At 38.8% G+C, this 24,433-nt stretch overlaps 1 protein-coding gene across 5 annotated transcripts in view; it reads left to right on the top strand.

Annotated features, from left to right (window-relative positions):
* The window catches only part of LOC123537885 (transmembrane protein 41A-A-like), a 210,189-nt gene that overhangs the window by 18,596 nt on the left and 167,160 nt on the right, over positions 1-24,433 (top strand). For all 5 annotated transcript variants that reach the window (XR_006683650.2, XM_045321791.2, XM_045321790.2 and 2 more), the window contains exon 2: positions 3,368-3,474. Coding sequence is in view for 4 of the 5 variants with exons in the window: in XM_045321792.2 (XP_045177727.1) it covers positions 3,368-3,474 (107 nt within the window). In the remaining variant the exon portion in view is untranslated. The remainder of the gene's footprint in view (positions 1-3,367; positions 3,475-24,433) is intronic.

Below are 24,433 nucleotides of genomic sequence, written 5' to 3'. Positions count from 1 at the left end.
ACCAGAGGTTACCATTTCATACCTGAAATTCAAAAATTTCCAGGGAGAGAGCCCCCTGACCCCCCTATAATGAGGGGAGTACCCAGTAAATGCCCCTGAGGCCACCATTGCTTACCTGTATTTCAAAACTTTCCAGAGTAAAACCTCCCTTACCCCCCTAACATGTGCAGAAGTCCTTCCTCTCAGCTCCCATACCTTCCCCCTATCGGTGTTATGCGCCTCGGCGGTGATATCTTCATTCTAGACTGGTGGCCCCCAGTCAAATATTTCTGGATCCGGGCCTGATTAAATGACTATGTAGGCCAATAACCATAATTTTGTCAGAATTATGGCTCTTTTTGTACTTATTTAGAAAATTTGAGTTTCTTGGTTAAAATTTTTGTTTAGGTCCACTTTTTCTCAAAAACTATAAGAGCTACCATCATTAGGTGACTATGTAGGCCAAGAACCATAACTCTATCCTGTATTTTGTCAGAATTATAGCCCTTTTTGTACTTAATCTGTGAACGTTAATTCCTTTCATGCATAATGTGCATCACTTGCAGACAAGCAATGGCACCCGCAGGCAATTTTTCAACAAGTTAATTTCCACCAAGTTTGTGATAGAATGTATATGATACAGAACCAAGTTTGTGATAGAATGTATATGATACAGAACAAGAGGTTCTGTATCATATACATTCTATCACAAACTTGGTGGAAATTAACTTGTTGAAAAATTTCACCTAAACTGGGGGCCAGTAGCTTGGATTTAAGAACAAGTACCCATACACATATTAAGATCATTACCTTACTAATATAATGTTTTAGTTATTCATGCAATGTAGCTACATGTTTACGAATCATAAACTACCTAAATTGACAGTACCCACACATACACACACACATTTAAATCGCTACCTTTGACCATATTAAAAATATATTTGTTTCAAAGTAACACTTGAGGTATTCTCTCCATTTAGCCATATAGGTATAAAGTAAGATTTCAACTAAAAGCAGGTACGGGAACACACACGGCCTTTTCCAGCAGTTCCACGGGACTGAATATCAGCCCCATTCCCTATGCCAAACAGCCTTCATTTTTCCAAATTTGGCGCAAAATAATTCACAATATAAAGAAAAAAACATTGAAATTAATTTTTGGCTATTCAAAGAAAACTTTTGCATGGTAAAGCAATCAAACAAATTGTTGGGGGAAAAAACCTATTACTATTTTTAGTAACATGGCTGTCTGCACCTCGGCAAAAACTAAATATATGAATCTGCCAGAATTAGGGCTGTCATCGATAGAAACGATATCGATGTATCAACGATATTTTTTTGTCGATCGATTATCGATTCCCATTTTCAAAAATCGATATTTTACAGAGAGAAAAAAACTACCCAAATAAACACTCAGACCCTAAAAAACAACTAAAGTTCACAAAGTTGTAAATTTGGATAAATGCAAAAAAGGAGTGAAGGCAAAATAAAAATGAAAGATGTCATTAATTTTTATGTATTTCTTTTATTTCATAAATACAAATACAACACAATCAAACAGAAATATGGAAAGTAGGCAATAAAACTTAAAATAGCATTTACAGGAAGGTATATTGTATGCATATGAACAAATAGGTCATTAATCTAACTTCATAATCAATATGTCGATGTATCGTCGATATTTGTCTTCTGATATATCTATATTGTCGATACGCCTAAGACCCAATCAGTGACAGCCCTAGCCAGAATGTTGTATGTTTGCAAGTAAAACATACCTTTCAAAACACATAAATACATTAAAATTTATTGAATAAAGTACCCAAAACATGTTGATATATAGTTTGATATATCAAGGAAGGCCTTGATATACACCATTAAAATCAAATGTCACATATTTTTGCAACCCGATTATTTTCACCCAAACAGACACACACTGGACTTTCTGGACAATTTAGATGTGGTGAAAACTTACTAAGTGTAAACAAATTTTTAAACATGACAAATGACAAGTTATTCAATTTCTGCAAGGTCTCGCAAGAATCAGCAACTGAGAAAAAAATTCTGAAGAATAAATTCTCTAAATTTCAATGGGCGTTAATTGAATGTCTACCAGAAAAACTTGAAATAAAGTTTTAAACTAATAATTTTTGTTATAATCAAATGATAAGACTTCACAATTAATTGCTTTTTCAATACATTTTTCCCAATTTTGACAATTTACTGCGTAAAAAATTCCCAATTTGACCAGGGGCCTTTTCCCAAAAATCCTAGAAAAAGCCCCGACACATGAACACTGTTTCAATATGACTTCAGTATGACCAATGTTTTTTTTCTCCAATACTTAATAACGCAGTAATACAGTAATGTAAACTCATCATAATTAAATGCATTTTTATACGCCCGAATGGACGTATTATGTTATGACGCTGGTGTCAGTCTGTCCGCTCGTTAGCAATTTTGTGCCCGCTCTGTAACTCTTGAACCCCTTGAAGGATTTCAAAGAAACTTGGGACAATTGTTCACCACATCAAGACAACGTGCAGAGCACATGTTTCGGATGGCTGGCTTCAAGGTCAAGATCACGCTAAAGGGTCAAAGGTCATATGACTTTGTTTCGTGTCCACTCTGTAACTCTTGAACTGCTTGAAGGACTTTAAAGAAACCTGGCACAAATGTTAAGTACATCGAGACAACGTGCAGAGCGCATGTTTTGGATGGCTTGCTTCAAGATCAGGGTCACACTGTGGGCGTATATTACTCTGCATTGTGTTGCTTTTGTTTATTTTTTTCATCAGAGACAGACTGTGCAGAGTGTAACAACCACATTACATGTACTTGCTCCACAACCATTTGTCTTCCCTTCTCCTACCCTCCTGAAAAAATTACTCAGTTTCTTGTGCTATAATATCCAGTCAGTGCCACCTTGACCTGTTCCTGCACTAACCCACCATATTACTCTCCCCCATACCCTTCACACACCAAGGTAGATTTTTCTTTAAATTTATTTCTTCCTCCTCTGATTTAAAACTTGGGACACAAATTGCCTCCCTTTGTGGAGCTCTTGTTAACTAAGTGGTATGGTGAAATATGCTTTAACCAAAAGCAATATATAGGTTTTCAGTGGTTAGCGGTAGAATTTTCAGGAAAAGTTGTGCAATAATAAGCGATATTCTCTTAAGAAGACTGAACCAGCTCCAAAGTGGTCATATAATTTTTAAATATGGAAGAATATTTATTAGTGACCCGTAATTTCATATATTCCATGACAAGTCCAGAATTCATTTGACAACCTTTAATCATATTCCTATTTGATCGTTTTCTCGAAATAAAAAAACAAAACATGCATGAAATAGAAATAATGCCACAGTACATCTGATTATTTTAGGTAAAGAAAATGGAATCTATCTTGTGGATACCTGTGGCATTTGCGGCGTCAGCAGCTTGGTTATATATACTCTCAATAAATCTGCCAGAACACACAGGATCTCAAAGGTAACTATATTTAAGTGGCTGTGTATACAGGACTGTATAATGTGTATATGCAGGCCTCTCTTGGCATGGCTGTGTATGCAGCCTCCCTGAAAATGGCTGTGTATGCAGACCTCCCTTGGCTTGGCTGCATATTATGGCATACCCTGACATAGCTGTGTATGCAGGTACCCTGGCATGACTGTGTATGCAGGCCTCTTTTGGCATTGTTGATTATGCAGGCTTCTCTTGACATGGCTGTGCATGCAGGCCTTCCTTGACATGGCTGTGCATGCAGGCCTTCCTTGACATGGCTGTGTATGCCGGCCTCCCTTGACATGGCTGTGCATGCAGGCCTTCCTTGACATAGCTGTGTATGCAGGCTTCTCTTGGCATGGCTGTGTATGCAGGCCTCCCTTGACATGGCTGTGTATATAGGTCTTTCTTGACATGGCTTTGTATGCCAGTCTCTCTTGGTATGGCTGTGTATGTGGGCCTTCTTTGGAGTATCTGTGTATGCAAGCCTCCTTTGACATGGCTGTGTATGCAAGCCTCCCTTGACATGGCTGTGTATGCAAGCCTCCCTTGACATGTCTGTGTATGCAGGCCTTCCCTGGCATGGCTGTGTATACAAGCCTCTCTTGGCATGGCTGTGTATGCAGACCTTCCCTGGCATGGCTGTGTATGCTTGCCTTCCCTGACATGGCCGTGTATGCAGGCCTTCCCTGACATGGCTGTTTATGCTGACCTTCCTTGACATGGCTGTGTATGCTTGCCTTCCCTGAAATGGCTGTGTATGCAGGCCTTCCTTGGCATAGATGTGTATACTTGCCTTCTCTGGCATGGCTATATATGCAAGCCTTCCTTGGCATAGCTGTGTATGCTTGCCTTCACAGACATTGCTGTGTATACAGGCCTTCCTTGGCATGGCTGTGTATGCAAGCCTTCCTTGGCAAGGCTGTGTATGCAAGCCTCTCTTTGCATGGCTGTATATGCAGACCTTCCTTTGCATTGCTGTGTATGCAAGCCTTCCTTGGCATGGCTGTATATGCAAGCCTCTCTTTGCATGGCTGTTTATGCAGACCTTCCCTGGCATTGCTGTGTACGCAAGCCTTTTCTGGCATGACTGTTTGCAGGCCTTCCTTGGCATAGCTGTGTATGCTTGCCTTTCCTGACATGGATGTATATGCAGGCCTTCCTTGGCATAGCTGTGTATGCTTGCCTTCCCTGACACGGCTGTGTATGCAGGCCTTCCTTGGCATGGCTGTGTATGCAAGCCTCTCTTGGCATGACTGTGTATGCAGGCCTTCCCTGGCATGGCTGTGTATGCAGGCCTTCCTTGGCATAACTGTGTATGCTTGCCTTCCCAGGCAAGGCTGTGTATGCAGGCCTTCCTTGACATGGCTGTGTATGAAGGCCTTCCTTGGCATGGCTGTGTATGCAGGCCTTCCTTGGCATAGCTGTGTATGCTTGCCTTCCCAGGCATGGCTGTGTATGCAGGCCTTCCTTAGCATAGTTGTGTTATGCAAGCCTTCCTTGGCATAGCTGTGTATGCTTGCATTCCCTGGCATGATGTGTATGCAGGCCTTCCCAGGCATGGCTGTGTATGCAGGCCTTCCCTGGCATGGCTGTGTATGCAGGCTTTCCTTGGCATAGCTGTGTTACATAATGCTTGCCTTCCCAGGCATGGCTGTGTATGCAGGCCTTCCTTGGCATAGATGTGTATGCTTGCATTCCCAGGCATGGCTGTGTATGCAGGCCTTTCCTGGCATGGCTGTGTATGCAGGCCTTCCTTGGCATAGCTGTGTATGCTTGCCTTCCCAGGCATGGCTGTGTATGCAGGCCTTCTCTGACATAGCTGTGTATGCAGGTCTTCTTGGCATGGCTGTGTATGCAGGCCTTCCCTGACATGGTTGTATATGCAGGCCTTCCCAGACATGACTGTGTATGCAAGCATCCCTTGGTAAGGCTATGTAAGCAGGCTTCCCTGGCATAGCTGTGTATACAGGTCTCATTGTGTATGCAGTTTCCACTGGCATGGCCTTTAATGATGACCCCCCCCCCCCCTCTTCTCCCCCTCAGTCATAGCTGTGAATGCGGGGTCCTCTGGCATGGCTGTATATGCATTTGTGTTAAAATCCATTGATTCAGGTAACATTTTTACATTTTCTTATTACTGGATAGAATTTCACAAAAACAAGGGCTGTCCCCTTGGAAATGTATACAGTAAACTTTTGTCATGATTAACAACTGGAGACCAGCAAAATCTGTTTGTTATATCTGGAGTTCCTCATAAACATTATTTGTATAACAAACGTATTTATTAAAAGAACTGATTGTGCCTTGATTCATTCTTGATTGTACCTACAGAAAGTTTACTTTATTAACCTGTGATTTGATGGTTTATATTCTGCCAATCCTGATTATAGTTAACAGTATTGTCTGTAAAAATAAAAGTAATATCGATACAATTACATTAAATGTAATTGAAATTTGTCTAAATTGAATTTGGACCCATGATAAAGTGTGTAGAAGTCGGAGAGTTTACCACAATGCCACTATGCCATTGGCTAACTATATCTGTTATTTAAATTAATGTAGATATTTTCTGGATACAGATATTGCATAACACAGGGGTCACGCTGGCAATCACCACTTGAGTCATTTGAGACAAAAAATTAAATGTGGCTCCAAAAATTTCTAACTTGCGAAAATGGCCTGAAGCTATGTCTGTCTGCAAAACTACGAATTTTGCTTGTTTCAGTGTTTACGAATCAAAAGGTGTGAAAAATCGATTATCTGTGTAGACAAAATCTGTGTATAACAGCTGTTATTTAAAGGAGTGAGCCAATTTGCAATAATTTTATTTGATTAGGTAGTCCATTGACGATAATTAGATTAGTGAATAACAAATTGGATAATTATAATCATCATTTTGTGCGCTTGGTATGATCTGTGTCATGCACCTTTTTTTAACTTTTTCAGGTACTACTTTAAACTTCATACTCCTCTTTCAGGTAAAAACGAAAGGTTACAGCTTCAATTCCCATAACTATTCCATATGAATTTTAAACAAAATTATTCCCCTTTTTATGCCCCCGGCATCTACTGATGCGGGAGGCATTTGGTGATTGTCCTGTCCATCCTTCTGTTCGTCTGTCCGTGTGTCTGTTTGTCCATCCGTACGAGGTTAACCAAATGGGACCGTTTTGTCTAGCATCAATACCCCTTACTAGAATGACTTGATACTAATGCAGATGTAACCTGTGACCATCCCTCATCTTCAAACGTCACCTGACCTCAGTTTCACCTTGACCTTGACCTCGTTTTGGACTTAGGTTGCTTTGTAAGGGCCATCTCTTGGTTAACCAAATGGGACCATTTTTTCTAGCATCAATACCCGTTACTAGAATGACTTGATACTAATGCAGATGTAACCTGTGACCATTCCTCATCTTCAAATATCACCTGACCTCAGTTTGACGTTGAACTTGACCTCGTTTTGGACTTAGGTTGCTTTGTAAGGACAAGGATGCCACCAGGGGCATCAAGCGTTTATTGAACACAGCTTCTTGTTAAGGACTATGGTATTTCAATAATCATAAAAAAGTTTCACTGTCTCAGTATGATATAGTTTACAATGGTAAAATTCAAAGTGGATCAGAAGATGCCATGTTGTTGATTATAACGACGTATACGATGGTAAAATTCAATTTCTTTTTATGATATAGTTTGAAATCCCAGTGCAATTATAACAATAAGGCATTAGTTTTTAGCCCAACTATACGAAATACATGGAGAGCTGGCCTACTCACCCCGGTCTCCTTGTCCACACCTTGGTTAAAGTTTTGATGCACTTTCACTATATTTCTTTGATTGCTTGATGCATTTGCTTCATACTTTAAACACAAAGTGCTTAAGGTGAGTATTTGTGATCGCCCTTTATCTGTTGTCCGCCGTCGTCGTCGTCCGTCGTCAACAATTTGACTGTTAACACTCTAGAGGTCACAATTTTGGCCCAATCTTAATGAAACTTGGTCAGAATGTTACCCTCAATAAATTCTTGGACAGATTCGATATTGGGTCATCTAGGGTCAAAAACTAGGTCACCAGGTCAAATCAAAGGAAAAGCTTGTTAACACTCTAGAGGTCATAACTTTGGCTCAATCTTAATGAAATGTTACTCTCAATAAAATCTTGGACGAGATCGATATTGGGTCATCTGGGGTCAAAAACTAGGTCACCAGGTCAAATCAAAGGAAAAGCTTGTTAACACTCTAGAGGCCACATTTATGACTGTATCTTCATGAAACTTGGTCAGAATGTTAATCATGGTGATATTTAGGTCAAGTTCAAATCTAGGTCAAGTGGAGTCAGAAACTAGGTCACCAGGTCAAATCATAGGTTAAGCTTGTTAACACTCTAGAGGCCACATTTATGACCATATCTTAATGAAACTTTGTCAGAATGTTAAACTTGATGATCTTTAGGTCAAGTTTAAATCTGGATCAGGTGGGTTCATAAACTAGGTCACCAAGTCAAATCAAAGGAAAAGCTAGTTAACACTCTAGAAGCCACATTCATGACCATATCTTAATGAAACTTGGTTAGAATGTTAATCTTGATGATCTTTAGGTCAAGTTTAAAACTGAGTCAGGTGGGGTCAAAAACTAGGTCACCAGGTCAAATCAAATGTAAAGCTTGTTAACGCTCTAGAAGCCACATTTATGATAATATCTCTATGAAACTTGGTCAGAATGTTCATCTTGATGATGTTAAGGTCAGGTGCAAATCTAGGTCAAGTGGAATCAGAAACTACAAAAAAACACCGCTCGCTCGAGGTCGCAAGGGGATGAGCAAAATGCTCGAGTTATCCATGGTTTAGAGTGACCAAAACATTGCATGACCAACATACGAAGAAAATTTAATTTTTTTAGCTCGACTATTCGAAGAATAGTCTAGCTATTCTACTCACCCTGGCGTCGGCGTCGGCGTCGGCGTCACACCTTGGTTAAGTTTTTGCATGCAAGTACATACAGCTATCATTTAAAGGCATATAGCTTTGCAACTTATTTATTCTTTTTCTAGGTCAATTACCAACCTCACTGGGTCAAGTTCCATAACTCTAACATGTATTTTGAGCAAATTATGCCCCCTTTTGGACTTAGAAAATTCTGGTTAAAGTTTTACATGCAAGTTACTATCTCCAAAACTAATGCAGATATTGAATTGATGAACTTCACATGTGTCTTCGGGGTTATAAAACTAGTTGATAGCACCAAGTCCCATAACTCTGACCTTTATTTTGGCCAAATTATGCCCCCTTTTGGACTTAGAAAATTCTGGTTAAAGTTTTGCGTGCAAGTACATACAGCTATTACTAAAAGGCATATAGATTTGAAACTTATTTTTTCTTTTTCTAGATCAATTACCTACCTCACTGGGTCAAGTCCCATAACTCTGGCATGTATTTTGGCCAAATTATGCCCCCTTTTGGACTTAGAAAATTCTGGTTAAAGTTTTGCGTGCAAGTACATACAGCTATTACTAAAAGGCATATAGATTTGGAACTTATTTATTCTTTTTCTAGATCAATTACCTACCTCACTGGGTCAAGTTCCATAACTCTTAACATGTATTTTGAGCAAATTATGCCCCCTTTTGGACTTAGAAAATTCTGGTTAAAGTTTTACATGCAAGTTACTATCCCCAAAACTAATGCAGATATTGAATTGAAACTTAACATGTTTCTTCGGGGTTATAAAACTAGTTGATAGCATCAAGTCCCATAACTCTGATATGTCCCCTTTTGAACTTAAAACTCTTTTGATATTTAACATTTTGGGTAATAATTTCCAGCTTCTGTGACAATATTTCGAATAGTCTAGCTTGGCTGTCTTATGGACAGCTCTTGTTTTTTTTACCAATTGTCATTGGGAGCATTTGCAGAGTAAACAGTGATTCGTAATAATAACATACTTGTGACATTTAAAAAAAAAAACATATTACAAACGTTATCTATGACAGACGTTTTAATATGTAATTTGTAAATGGCACATGTGAAGAAACAAGTAAGACTTTTTAGCTCACCAGAGCCAAAGGCTCAGGGTGAGCTATTAGGATCACTCACCGTCCGGCGTCCATCGTCCGGCGTCAGTTTTCCATAAACTTTTACTTCAAACGACATCTCCTCATAAACCGCTTGGCCAATTTCATCCAAACTTCACAGGAATGTTCCTTGGGTGAAGCTCTACAAAAATTATTCAAAGAATTGAATTCCATGCAGAACTCTGGTTGCCATGGCAACCGAAAGGAAAAACTTTAAAAATCTTCTTCTCAAAAACCAGAAGCCCTAGAGTTTAGATATTTGGTGTGAAGCATTGCCTAGTGGACCTCTACCAAGTTTGTTCAAATCATGACCCCGGGGTCAAAATTGACCCCGCCCCAGGGGTCACTTGATTTTACATAGAAAAATCTTCTTAAAAACCAGAAGCCCTAGACCTTAGATATTTGACATGTAGCATTGCTTAGTGGAATCCTACTAAAGTTGTTCAAATCATGACCCCGGGGTCAAAATTGACCCCGCCTCAGGGGTCACTTGATTTTACATAGATTTCTATAGGAAAATCTTCAAAATTTTTAAAAAAATAAACCAGAAGGCCTAGAGCTTAGATATTTGACATGTAGCATTGCCTAGTGGATCTCTACAAAATTTATTCAAATCATGACCCCCCTGGGTTAAAATTGACCCGGCCCCTGGGGTCACTTGATTTTACAAAGGAAAATCTTCAGAAATTTTCTAAAAATAAACCAGAAGGCCTAGAGCTTAGATATTTGACATGTAGCATTGCCTAGTGGACCTCTACAAAATTTATTCAAATCATGACCCCAAGGGTCAAATTGACCCCGCCCCATGGGGTTACTAGATTTTACATAGGAAAATCTTCAAAATTTTTCTAAAAATAAACCAGAAGGCCTAGAGCTTAGATATTTGACATGTAGCATTGCCTAGTGGACCTCTACAAAATTTGTTCAAATCATGACCCCTGGGGTCAAAATTGACCCCACCCCAGGGGTCACTTGATTTTACATGGGAAAATCTTCAAAATTTTTCTAAAAATAAACCAGAAGGCCTAGATCTTAGATATTTGACATGTAGCATTGCCTAGTTCAAATCATGACCCCCGGGATCAAATTGACCCCGCCCCATGGGGTAACTTGATTGTACATAGAAAAATCTTCAAAATTCTCTAAAAATAAACCAGAAGGCCTAGAGCTTAGATATTTGACATGTTGCATTGCTTAGTGGACCTATGCAAAATTTGTTCAAATCTTGACCCCCCCCCCCCCCCCCCCCCCCCCCCCCCCTCCAGTGACAAGTTGACTCAGCCCCAGGGGGTTACTTGATTGTACATAGGGAAAACTTCATAAATTTGCTAAAAATAAACCAGAAGGCCTAGATCTTAGATATTTGATATGTAACATTGCCTAGTAGACTTCGTTCAAATCATGGCCCCCGGGGTAAAATTGGCCCCGCCCCAGGTGTTACTTGATTGTACATTGGAAAATCTTCCCAAAAATTTCTAAAAATCATCAGTTTGACATTTGAAACAAGTAGCTCAATTTCACAGGTGAGCGATCCAGGGTCATCATGACCCTCTTGTTTATTTTTATTTATCAACAAATGCATATCAGAATTATCGTCTCAGTTTTATGAAAAGGTTTTATTATTTCCTTCATTTGCATGCAAACAACTGCTGATTAAAATACTACGATCTCATAACTATCTTCTCGATCCCAAAGAAAAAATGTTTTAAGTGATTAGTAATTGATCGAAATTTGATCAATAAACCTTTTCTTCAGCCTTTTATCAATAATTAGTCTCTTTATAAGATGAAATATACTGAAAAAAAAACATCTAAGATAGTTGGGGAGTAGACCACGCAATTCTCATGGTGTGTGAAAATGTTTAAACGATACATTCTGACCGCCGAAGGTGTGAAAAGTTTTGACACCTCTGCTCGAGTTTGTCAGAAGAAACGAAGAATAAATTAATACACAGGGACCAGGTGTCATGCTCGAGCGATCGAGTTATCGATGCTCGACCCAGCCATGGTAATTTCACATAGAAAATAGAAGGAAATCGGCCGGGACCAAATGAATTGCTCGAGTGAGCCCGGGTGTTCAAGTCATTGATGCTCGAGCAAGCGGTGTTTCACTGTAGGTCACCAGGTCAAATCAAAGGAAAAGCTTGTTAACACTCTAGAGGCCACATTTATGACTACATCTTAATGAAACTTGGTCAGAATGATAACCTTGGTGTTCTTAAAGTTCAAATCTAGGTCAGGTGGGGTCAAAAACTAGGTCACCAGGTCAAATCAAAGGAAAAGCTAGTTAACACTCTAGAGGCCACATTTATGACCATACCATAATGAAACTTAGTCAGAATGATGATCTTTAGGTCAAGTTCAAATCTGGGTCAGGTGGGGTCAGAAACTAGGTCACCAGGTCAAATCAAAGGAAAAGCTTGTTAACACTCTAGAGACCACATTTATGACTGTATCTTCATGAAACTTGGTCAGAATGTTAATCTTGATGATCTTTAGGTCAAGTTCGAATCTTGATCATGTGGAATGTGACCTACTGACCTACTTTTTTGTTTTTTAAGATACAGCCTTGAAATTTGGATGACATGATTGTACAGTCATGCACACCAATCATAAAACTCACTTCAGTGACCATGAATGTGACCTGCTGACAAGTGATTGATACAGGCTTGTTTTTTAAGATACAGCCTTGAAATTTGGATGACATGTACAGTTTTGCAGACTGATTTTAAAACTGCATTTTAACGACCATGAATGTGACCTACTGACCTACTTTCTTGTTTTTCAAGATACAACCTTGAAATTTGGATGACATGTACAGTTTTGCAGACTCATCTTGAAACTGAATTTCAGTGATCATGAGTTTGACCTACTGACCTATTTTCTCGTTTTTCAAGATACAGTCTTGAAATTTGGATGACATGTACAGTGTTGCAGACTGATCTTAAAACTGAATTTCAGTGACCATGAATGTGACTTACTGACCTACTTTCTTGTTTTTTAAGTTACAGTCTTGAAATTTGGATGACATGTACAGTTTTGCATACCGATCTTAAAACTGACTTTCTGTGACCATAAATGTGACATACTTTCTTAATATGTTAGCATCAGTTTGACATTTGAAACATGTAGCTCATAGTATTCAGGTGAGCGATCCAGGGTCATCATGACCCTCTTGTACTTAGAATTTCAGGTTGAAGTTGTGATGCACCCTTGCTCTATATCAGTTATTACTAAGTGGAATAGTAGCTTACTCGCTTGGCGCTCAGCATTAAGAGGAAAGTGCTAGGACTGGTCAGCCCAGTGTCAGTATAATGTGACTGGGTGGGATATCATGTCAGTGTCTACGGCGTAATATTCCAGAGAGGCAGCAGTATAAAGTTGGGCATTGTGCTCACTGCTACAAGTCGACACCATCGTTTATATGACTGAAAAAATGTTGAAAAAGACGTTAAACCTGAACACACACACACGCTAAGTGGATTAAGATCAAAAAAGATGTTCCACATTAGCCATATGATATGTCAGATGATGCATTACTCTTGGAGAAATATTACATGAATTATGTCTCATGTACACTCAGTTAATGTTTTGATACACTCTATCTCGGATATTGAAGATACCAGTATATTTGACTCAATTGTAAACTGTTAAAGAGTCATTTTCCAATATTGTCATTCACACTTGTCATTGTCCAACATTGTTATTCACACTTGAGTCATTAAACACTCCAGTGATATAATGAGCCCTATTTTACTAACCAGCAATGAAATAGTTGAGCACTTTATGAGGTGTGTTTTCCCTCACTTTACCCAAAATTTTAAAAAAATCAGAGAATTAATAAAAGAAAAATAACATTGGCCTTGCCAGTCCATGCCATGAAAGGAGAAAGAAGTTGGGCAGAAATCAGAAGAGGGTGACTTTGACATTGGTTCTAGATGTAAAATTAGTCATATGTATAATAATTTCAAACAATTCAGGGAGTCAAGCCATATCATGGATGAGACAATGAGGGTGCTAAGGTAAAACAGTTAGTGTACTATGAACAATGGATTTTATCGTTACCTACCAGTATTGGAAAATTGTTGTCAGTGATGGAGTGGTTTATGAAGTCCATTTGGTTATTTTCACTGTGTGAAACTGAGGCATTTCAAGACCATTCATAAGGAAAGGTAAGCATAGTGAAAAACAATATCATTCGAGAATGTCAAGATGACAGGAATGGGTCAGACAAGGTAGCCTAAACTCAACCATAGATCTGGACTGAGGTCTGGAGAAACTGTTCCTTCACCCAGTATCATTTAATGAAGATAAGTCACTGCGGACAGAATTATAAATCCTGACCTGTCATAGCATGAAGCTGTGTCTGATCTAGGCAACAACAGCTGTTACAGTCTGTCAACATAGCTCAGGTATGTTGCAGGTACCAATTACAGTAACCAATGAGAAGGTTAAAACAGTGGCAGATATAGAGGATATTTGTTTGTGTCAGTGCAAGATTGAATTATCTGTTACAAGTGAACACCAGATGCAATATTTTCTTCAGTCGCACAGCCAGATTTGAAAATGTAAAATGATGTTGTTCATGAGTGAAAAATATTTTGTTCTACAAATTTTCTTTCTATTTCATGTTTTGACAAAATTTACCCGGTTTATAGTTTCTTACTAGTGAAAAATGTGAAAATACCATATACCATTATTATTTAATTCTAATTTTTCACGAAATGTTTGTCCAGTTAATCTTAAGCTTGAAAAGAAAGACTACATGGAAACAATATTTGTGGCTATGATAGAAAACAAAATCCTTCTAGATATAGACTTCTTGTAGAAGCCAATTTTAAATATACAAACCCATAACTGTAGTCACGAAACTGAAGAGAAGATACTACAAATTTATGGAGTTGAGTGGTCACAAGAGCAGGAATAACTGTAAATATAAAATTGTCATACCTCCAAAGACTACCATTCGTCATCAGTATGTACAGGAATCGAGAAAAAAGCAACAATACATTGTGGAGCCTGTAAATAAAGCTCGTCGGTCATACCAAAGGTTCTGCATGTTGTTCATTGCTTAGAGATATCCAAAATTATGCCTGATATCAGACAGATATGTCACTGTCATGAAGAAGTGAGATTGCTACATTTAATTGTATGGTGCCACCGGATCCTAAGCAAGTAAAAGTTGAAGTCACAGTCATTTCAGTGAGTACAAAGTGAAGAGAGCAACACTGAAATGCCAGATCATCTACAAGAAATGTTTGAGAGGTCAGTCAGCAGTGCAAGATGGTATGTCGATTACTGAGAGTGTTAAATGGAGTTACAACCAAAGATCTCTACCCATTAACACTGCTGGAGGAATGCCTTGACCCACTAGCAGGTAATTAATTTTTAGTGAAAGCTGATACAGATGCAACATATTGGCAAATATCAATTCAGCCAGAAAACCAGAAGAAGACAAAATTTAATCAAAGCACTGAAAGTACTGATGGATGGCGTTTTAGAGTGATTGTCATAACGTCACATCTGCAAAATTGTATCAAACTTGGTCAAAATGGTGCCAGATAGGGAGATCTTGTTTTGCCAAACATTGACAACTACGTTTTGTATTGTGAGATAGTCTCCCACCCTTGCTTGAATGTTGGTCATATCTCGCCATAGGGTCACCTTTGCTTGACCTGATTTGTCTTCTACAACAATCTCTTTTATCGGCGTTTCCTTCCCTCTCACCAATATGTTTTGCACCTGTTCCTTCTGATGAAAATAAAGACATACAACTATTTTTGTTTGGCAGTGGTCTTCAGGGACTGTAAGGCCCCCAGACACGAACACCTTTAATTGTTTTGTTACAACGAGTTCTGTCCCTTTGTCTATGTAGTTTCTCATGAGTACAACATTGTTGAGCGCCAGCCTGCTGTTTTGAAGTATTTATTGAAAGACCTTCAAACTTAAAAGCACACGCAGAAACCTCAGGTCCTCATACAAACACCATAACACTGTGAAATTTTTACTGGGAATAACTCAACAAGGTGTAATATCCTTTATATCTAAATCATGGGGTGGGAGAACAAACGATAAGCACATAACTGAAAACTGTAGTTTCCTGCAGAAAATTCTTCCTGGAGACATTGTTTTGGCTGACAGAGGGTTTGACATTCAAGCTAGTATAGGTAGCATGTGTGCTGAAGTCAAAATCCCAGCTTTCACAAAAGGAAAGAGTCAACTTTCACCCCTAGATTTAGAATCTACAAGAAGAATTGCCAATGTTCGCATTCATGTTGAACGTGTGATCGGCTTGGTACGCCAAAAATATACTATTCTGAATGGTACATTGCCTATAGACCTACTGATAACAAGAGACCCGAAAATATTCCATTAGTAGACAAAATTGCACATATATGTTGCGGACTTGTTAATATGTGCGATTCAGTTGTCAACTTTGATTAATGACAATTAAGTTGTTAATCTTTAACCCTTACCATGCTGTAAACGACTTCCTTTGTGATTAGTGTAGATTATGATCAACCTGCACAATTGTGCAGTCTGATCATGACCTGCAACGACCAGTATTCAGTTTGTATATGTTTAAGTAATCAGCCTTATTAACCTTTTATTGTGCTGTCCAAAGGGAAAGATGGACAAGTTCATTTCTAGAAATTTAGTAGGGTAAGGGTTAAAAACAATGAAAAGCAGTCAAAAAATAATTTTAACAACAAAATAACGGTTGATAACAATTTATTTCATGGAAGAAAACTTGGTTTAAATCTGCTCAAAGCAAACAAGCTCTAGCTTTAGCAAAGCATATTTACAACGTAATGATGTCACAAAGTCACATTATGAAATATGTCACAACAAAAAGGTCCTTGTATTTTTCTTTTTTTGTAAATTGCATACTATTTGTTTTTCTTACATGTGAAGTATTTCAGTTCATTTTTGATAGTTAATTAAACATCAAAATAAAATATGACAGTTGGTATAATGATGTCAAAAAATCACATTTAGAATGAAACATGTCACAACAAAAAGGACCTTGTATTTATTTTTTTGTGATCGCGCAGCGTCCGTCGTCCGTGCGTAAACTTTTGCTTGTGACCACTCTAGAGGTCACATTTTTCATGGGGTCTTTATGAAAATTGGTCAGAATGTTCACCTTGATGATATCTAGGTCAAGTTCGAAACTGGGTCACGTGCGGTCAAAAACTAGGTCAGTAGGTCTAAAAATAGAAAAACCTTGTGACCTCTAGAGGCCATATATTTCACAAGATCTTCATGAAAATTGGTCAGAATGTTCACCTTGATGATATCTAGGTCAAGTTCGAAAGTGGGTCACAAGCCATCAAAAACTAGGTCTGTAGGTCAAATAAAAGAAAAACCTTGTGACCTCCTAAAGGCCATATTTTTCATGGGATCTGTATGAAAGTTGGTCTGAATATTCATCTTGATGATATATAGGTCAAGTTTAAAAGTAGGTCACGTGCCTTCAAAAACTAGGTCAGTAGGTCAAATAATAGAAAAACCTTGAGACCTCTCTAAAGGCCATATTTTTCATGGGATCTGTATGAAAGTTGGTCTGAATGTTCATGTTGCTGATATCTAGGTCAAGTTCGAAACTGGGTCATGTGCGGTCAAAAACTAGGTCAGTAGGTCTAAAAATAGAAAAACCTTGTGACCTCTCTAGAGGCCATACTTGTGAATGGATCTCCATAAAAATTGGTCAGAATGTTCATCTTGATGATATCTAGGTCAAGTTCGAAAGTGGGTCACATGCCTTCAAAAAATAGGTCAGTAGGTCAAATAATGAAAAACCGTTGTGACCTCTTTAGAGGCCATATTTTTCATGGGATCTGTATGAAAGTTGGTCTGAATGTTTATCTTGATGATATATAGGTGAAGTTTGAAACTTGGTCAACTGCGATCAAAAAGTAGGTCAGTAGGTCTTAAAATAAAAAATTCTTGTGACCTCTCTAGAGGCCATACCCTTGAATGGATCTTCATGAAAATTGGTCAGAATGTTCACCTTGATGATATCTAGGTCAAGTTTGAAACTGGGTCACTTGCCTTCAAACTAGGTCAGTAGGTCAAATAATAAAAAAACCTTGTGACCTCTCTAGAGGCCATACTTTTCATGGGATCTGTATGAAAGTTGGTCTGAATATTCATCTTGATGATATCTAGGTCAAGTTCGAAACTGGGTCAACTGGGCTCAAAATCTAGGTCAGTAGGTCTAAAATTAGAAAAATCTTTTGACCTCTCCAGAGGCCATATTTTTCAATGGATCTTCATGAAAATTGGTCTGAATATTCACCTTGATGATATCTAGGTCAGTTTCGAAACTGGATCACGTGCGGTCAAAAACTAGGACAGTAGGTATAAAAATAGAAAAACCTTGTGACCTCACTAGAGGCCATATTTTTCATGAGATCTTCATGAAAATTAGTGAGAATGTTCACCTTGATGATATCTAGGTCAAGTTCAAAACAGGGTCACGTACCTTCGAAAACTAGGTCAATAGGTCAATGTCATACTCAAAACTGGGTCATGTGGGAACAGGTGAGCGATTCAGGACCATCATGGTCCTCTTGTTTGTAAATTGCATACTAATTGTTTTTCTTACATGTCAGGTATTCCAGTTCGTTTTTTATGCCCCCGAAGGGAGGCATATAGTTTTTGAACCGTCTGTCGGTCTGTCAGTCTGTCGGTCTGTCAGTCTGTCCGCAATTTTCGTGTCCGGTCCATATCTTTGTCATCCATGGATGGATTTTCAAATAACTTGGCATGAATGTGTACCACAGTAAGACGACGTGTCGCGCGCAAGACCTAGGTCCATAGCTCAAAGGTCAAGGTCACACTTAGACGTTAAAGGATAGTGCATTGATGGGCGTGTCCGGTCCATATCTTTGTCATCACTGGATGGATTTTCAAATAACTTGGCATGAATGTGTACCATAGTAAGACGAAGTGTCGTGCGCAAGACCCAGGTCCGTAGCTCAAAGGTCAAGGTCACACTTAGACATTAAAGGATAGTGCATTGATGGGCGTGTCCGGTCCATATCTTTGTCAACCATGGATGGATTTTCAAATAACTTGGCATGAATGTGTACCACAGTAAGACGATGTGTCGCGCGCAAGACCCAGGTCCGTAGCTCAAAGGTCAAGGTCACACTTAGACGTTAAAGGATAGTGCATTGATGGGCATGTCTGGTTCATATCTTTGTCATCCATGGATGGATTTTCAAATAACTTGGCATGAATGTGTACCACAGTAAGACGACGTGGCGTGCGCAAGACCCAGGTCCGTAGCTCAAAGGTCAAGGTCACACTTAGACGTTAAAGGTCATTTTTCATGATAGTGCATTGATGGGCGTGTCCGGTCCATATCTTTGTCATTCATGCATGGATTTTAAAATAACTACGCATGAATGTGTGACACAGTAAGACGACGTGTCGCGTGCAAGACCCAGCTCCGTAGGTCAAAGGTCCTAAACTCTTACATCGGCCATAACTACTCATTCAAAGTGCCATTGGGGGCATATGTCTTCCTATGGAGACAGCTCTTGTTGAAAGTTAAATTTCTAAATAAAATTTGAAAGTTAGTAATAAAGAAGTTGGGAATTCATTAATGATTTATACATGTAGTTATAGGCATACAATGTACTTTAACATAATTAGGTACTGTTGAAGCACTATTTACACTTCTTATTAAAATGTGTTATTTTATAAAATTTCCCAATTTCACTATGAACATTGAACATACAGTGATATCCGTCATCTTATGTTTGTTTTAGTTTATAGGACTGTATTAAAAGGCAATATCTATATGTGTTTGCTTTGTTTATGTATACTGTTAGCATCTTTTCACCCTTTTCCTGGAAAACTCGGGCAATTTCCTGCAATCCGGACAGTACCAAAATTTGCTTTTTGGTTTACAGGTCATTTTAAGACATGTGAAACTAGAGTTGTCACAAGAGTGATGAATTATACCCCCACAATATGGCCTTGTCACAGAACTAAGCCAATGTCAAAGCCGAACTTGCTTGACCTTGACCTACTGACCACAAAATCAATAGAGGTCATCTGCTAGTCATGATCAACCTCCCTATGAAGTTTCATGATCCTCCGCCCAAGCGTTCTCAAGTTATTGTCCGCAAAAAGTTTAAATGACCTTTGACCTTTGGAACTCGAAATCAATATGGGTCATCTGCTTGACATGACCAACCTCCAGATTAAGTTTCCTGATCCTAGTCCCAAGCATTCTCAAGTTATTGTCCGAAAACTGTTTAAATGTTCCGGGTCACTGTCATCTTGACCTGTGATCTACAGACCTCAAAATCATTAGGGGTCATCTACTAGTCATAACCAACCTCCCTATCAATTTTCATGATCCTAGGCCCAAGCAGTCTTAAGTTATCATCTGGAAACTGTTTAAATGTTCCAAGTCACTGTGACCTTGATCTTTGACCTACTGACCTCAAAGTAGAACTTGACCTGTATTTCACGATGTTACACCTGTGTACTAAAATTTATGATCCTTGGCCCAAGCGTTCTTGAGTTATCATCCGGAAACCATTTAACTGTTCCGAGTCCCTGTGACCTTGACCTTTGACCTGCAGTCTTCAAAGTCGAACTTGACCTGCATTTCATGATGTTACACCTGTGTACCAAAATATATGATCCTAGGCCCAAGCGTTCTCAAGTTATCATCTGGAAACCATTTAACTGTTCCGAGTCCCTGTGACTTTGACCTTTGACCTACAGACCTCAAAGTCGAACTTGCATTTCATGATGTTACGCCTGTGTACCAAAATTTATGATCCTAGGCCTAAGCATTCTCAAGTTATCATCCGGAAACCATTTAACTGTTCCATTAACCCAAGCATTCAGGGATTTCTCACGTAGTCTCTGTGGACGAAGTACCTGAAATGTAAATGCATATTTTTGGATAGAAATATAGAAAAACACTATATCGAGGCTATAATAATTTAACTACGGACCGTGTCATGTGCATTTTATTTTTATAACACATATACAATGAATGGCTTCCTTTACAAGACCACATTACCAAATACAAACAATTTCGACTAAATATTGCCCGTCAGCTTGACAGTAAGTACTTAATTGTAAATGTATTTTCATTTTTAATTATTGCTATGGACTGGTGAAATATTACTTATCAAGTAGATCTAATAAAAATAAGTGTTTTATAACTTTCTATTGACTTTGTCTCAGCAAGATTTAGTTTAGTGATGAGCAGCCGACAGACAGCTATCGACTGGTTCAGAGCACAAAATATGCACCTGCTATTTACATAAATAATACATCAAGGAGTTATAATCATGATGTCATGTGCTAAGATGCCTCAGAATATTAAATTTATTTCTGCATGTTAGATCTACTAAGGAATAAAATCAATGTTTTAATTGAAAATCTTCATCATGATACAAACAAAATTATATTTTTTTTCTCACCTTTGCTATCACGACGTGTTTATTATTAAACCTTAGTCTGCTGGCGGCAGATGATTCTGCCTTTGCGACCAGTGCAGACCAAGATCAGCCTGCACATCCGTGCAGTCTGATCATGGTCTGCACTGCTCGCTATTCAGTCAGTAAATTTTCAGTGAAAACCCCTTTGAATAATAAATGGTACTGTCCAAATTGAAAGATGGACCAGTCCATTATAGAAATATAGCAGGGTAAGGGTTAATGATGACTGACTTAACACCAGACACACATCCACTGACGAACTGATTGTACGCCTCTAACCCTTTGTAGCATTTCAAGTCATCTGTCGTGTAAGGGCTTGGACTAAATATCAAATAGTTGACAATATCTGGGTAAGTTACAGCTGGTAACAATTTTACGTCGTCAGAAAACGATTTCAGTTCGTAGGGGTCTTTGGCAATTCCCCCAATTACCGTAAGTTTACTGTCATATCTGGCTCTTTCTGTAGCTTTGAGAGTATCCCTGTACAATACTTTACTCCGTTTTGACAAATCTGACTGTTTACTAGTCATTATCTTATCTAAAGTAGACGATATTTTGAAATATTATATTTGTTTACAGCTTTTCTTTGTTTCACGGACAACCAGTGTTAGGGTAGAAAATCTCCCTCGCTTGCGGGTCTATCACGCAGCGCCGTCTACCGTCTCAGAACCTACCGTGTACCTACATTTTTGTATATGTTATTCAAGGGCACTAATCCACTGGAGGTAAATTGATCGAAAATCCAATGTATGACATTGGACTGGCATGAACGCCACCCAAAAATGGGATTTGGTCTGCACAACAGCCTGCTACTTTTGCAAGAGTGATGAATCTAGTCATATATGGTTTAAAGTGGAAAATCCTTTTTGTCAAGTGATATCGAAATATAAATGATGTCATATCAATAACCAATACATCTGGACATGCAATATGCTTAGATATTTTCATATTGTATCCCCTTTAAACATTTTACATTGAGCCCATGTGTATATATTACGCGTTTTACAGTGGAATTATTTTTACTGAGCTTTTATATATAATGGCCATTTTCATTTTTAGCTCGACTATCAGGGATTTTTTTGAAGTTGAGAAACTGGGGACTGGGGCCCATTCGGTTGGGAAAAATGGCGCGTAAAATCTGAAAATTGGGAAATATAAAAAATAAGTTTTACCATCATACAACCTTTATTTCAGCATTGTTATTGTTTGATGTCATATTACAAGTCTTTTGTATTATATTTTTAGCTCACCAGAGCACAAAGTGCTCAGGGTGAGCTATTGTGATCGCTCACCGTCCGGCGTCCGTCCGTCCGTCCGTCCGTCCGTCCGTCCATCGTCCGTCCGTCCGTCCGTCCGTCGTCCGTCCGTCCGTCGTCCGTCCGTCCGTCCACACTTTCCTTTAAACAACATCTCCTCCTAAACCAACAGGCCAATTTTGATGAAACTTCACAGGGATGTTCCTTGGATGGTCTTCTCTAAAAATTGTTCAAAGAATTGAATTCCATGCAGAACTCTGGTTGCCATGGCAACCGAAAGGAAAAACTTTAAAAATCTTCTTCTCAAAAACCAGAAGCCCTAGAGCTTAGATATTTGGTGTGAAGCATTGCCTAGTGGACCTCTACCAAGTTTGTTCAAATCATGACCCCGGGGTCAAAATTGACCCCGCCCCAGGGGTCACTTGATTTTACATAGAAAAATCTTAAAAAATCTTCTTCTCGAAAACCAGAAGCCCTAGACCTTAGATATTTGACATGTAGCATTGCCTAATGGACCTCTACTAAAGTTGTTCAAATCATGACCCCGGGGTCAAAATTGACCCCGCCCCAGGGGTCACTTGATTTTACATAGGAAAATCTTCAAAAAATTTCTAAAAATAAAGCAGAAGGCCTAGGTCTTAGATATTTCACATGTAGCATTGCCTAGTGGACCTCTACAAAATTTGTTCAGATCAGACCCCCGGGGTCAAAATTGACCCCGCCCAGGGGTCACTTGATTTTACATAGGAAAACCTTAAAAAATCTTCTTCTCAAAAAGCAGAAGCCCAAGAGCTTAGATATTTGACATGTAGCATTGCCTAGTGGACCTCTACTAAAGTTGTTCAAATCATGACCCCGGGGTCAAAATTGACCCCGCCCTAGGGGTCGCTTGATTTTACATATGAAAATCTTCAAAAATTTTCTTAAAATAAACCAGAAGGCCTAGAGCTTAGATATTTCACATGTAGCATTGCCTAGTGGACCTCTACAACATTTATTCAAATCATGACCCCAGGGTCAAAATTGACCCCGCCCAGGGGTCACTTGATTTTACATAGGAAAATCTTCAAAAAATTTCTAAAAATAAACCAAAAGGCCTAGGTCTTAGATATTTGACATGTAGCATTGCCTAGTGGACCTCTACAAAATTTCTTCAAATCATGACCCCCAGGGTCAAATTGGCCCCGCCCCATGGGGTTACTTGATTGTACATAACAAAATCTTCAATATTTTCTAAAAATAAACCAGAAGGCCTAGAGCTTAGATATTCGACATGTAGCATTGCCTAGTGGACCTCTACAAAATTTGTTCAAATCTTGACCCCCCAGGGTCAAATTGACCCAGCCCCAGGGTTTACTTTATTGTACATTGGGAAATCTTCATAAATTTGCTTAAAATAAACCAGAAGGCCTAGATCTTAGATATTCGATGTGTAATATTGCCTAGTCGACTTCTACAAACTTTATTCAAATCATGACCCCCGGGGTAAAATTGGCCCCGCCCCAGGGGTTACTTGATTGTACATTGGAAAATTTTCCAAAAAATTTCTGAAAATCATCAGTTTGACATTTGAAACATATTACTCTGGTGAGCGATCCAGGGTCATCATGACCCTCTTGTTTGTCTTTTGAAAGTGTCTACTGAATTTTCTGGTATTTCTTCAGTGAGAAACTCGCAGACACTCAACGGTCAGTAAAATTTTGGGAAATTTAAACCTCAGAATTGGGAAAATATGCAAATTTTTGCAATTGGGATGGATGCAGCCTTAAAAAATCCCTGACTATACAAAGTTTATGGAGAGTTATCCTACTCAACACGGTGCGTCCCCACCTTGGTTTAAGATTTTTAGCTCGACTATTCAAAGAATAGTAGAGCTATTGGACTCACCCATGCGTCCGTGTCCCGATCTGGTTAAGGTTTTGTATGTAAGCTGGTATCTCAGTAACCACTTGTGGGAATGGATTGAAACTACACACACTTATTCAGTGTGATAAACTGACCTACATTGCACAGATTCCATAACTCTATTTGCTTTTTTACAAAATTATGCCCCTTTTTCGACTTAGAAATTCTTGGTTAAGGTTTTTTATGTAAGCTGATATCTCAGTAACCACTTGCGGGAATGGATTGAAACTTCACA

The sequence above is a fragment of the Mercenaria mercenaria genome, chromosome 18 (assembly GCF_021730395.1).
Source record: "Mercenaria mercenaria strain notata chromosome 18, MADL_Memer_1, whole genome shotgun sequence".
Taxonomy (NCBI): domain Eukaryota; kingdom Metazoa; phylum Mollusca; class Bivalvia; order Venerida; family Veneridae; genus Mercenaria; species Mercenaria mercenaria.
This window is presented reverse-complemented; position numbering and strand designations above follow the sequence as displayed.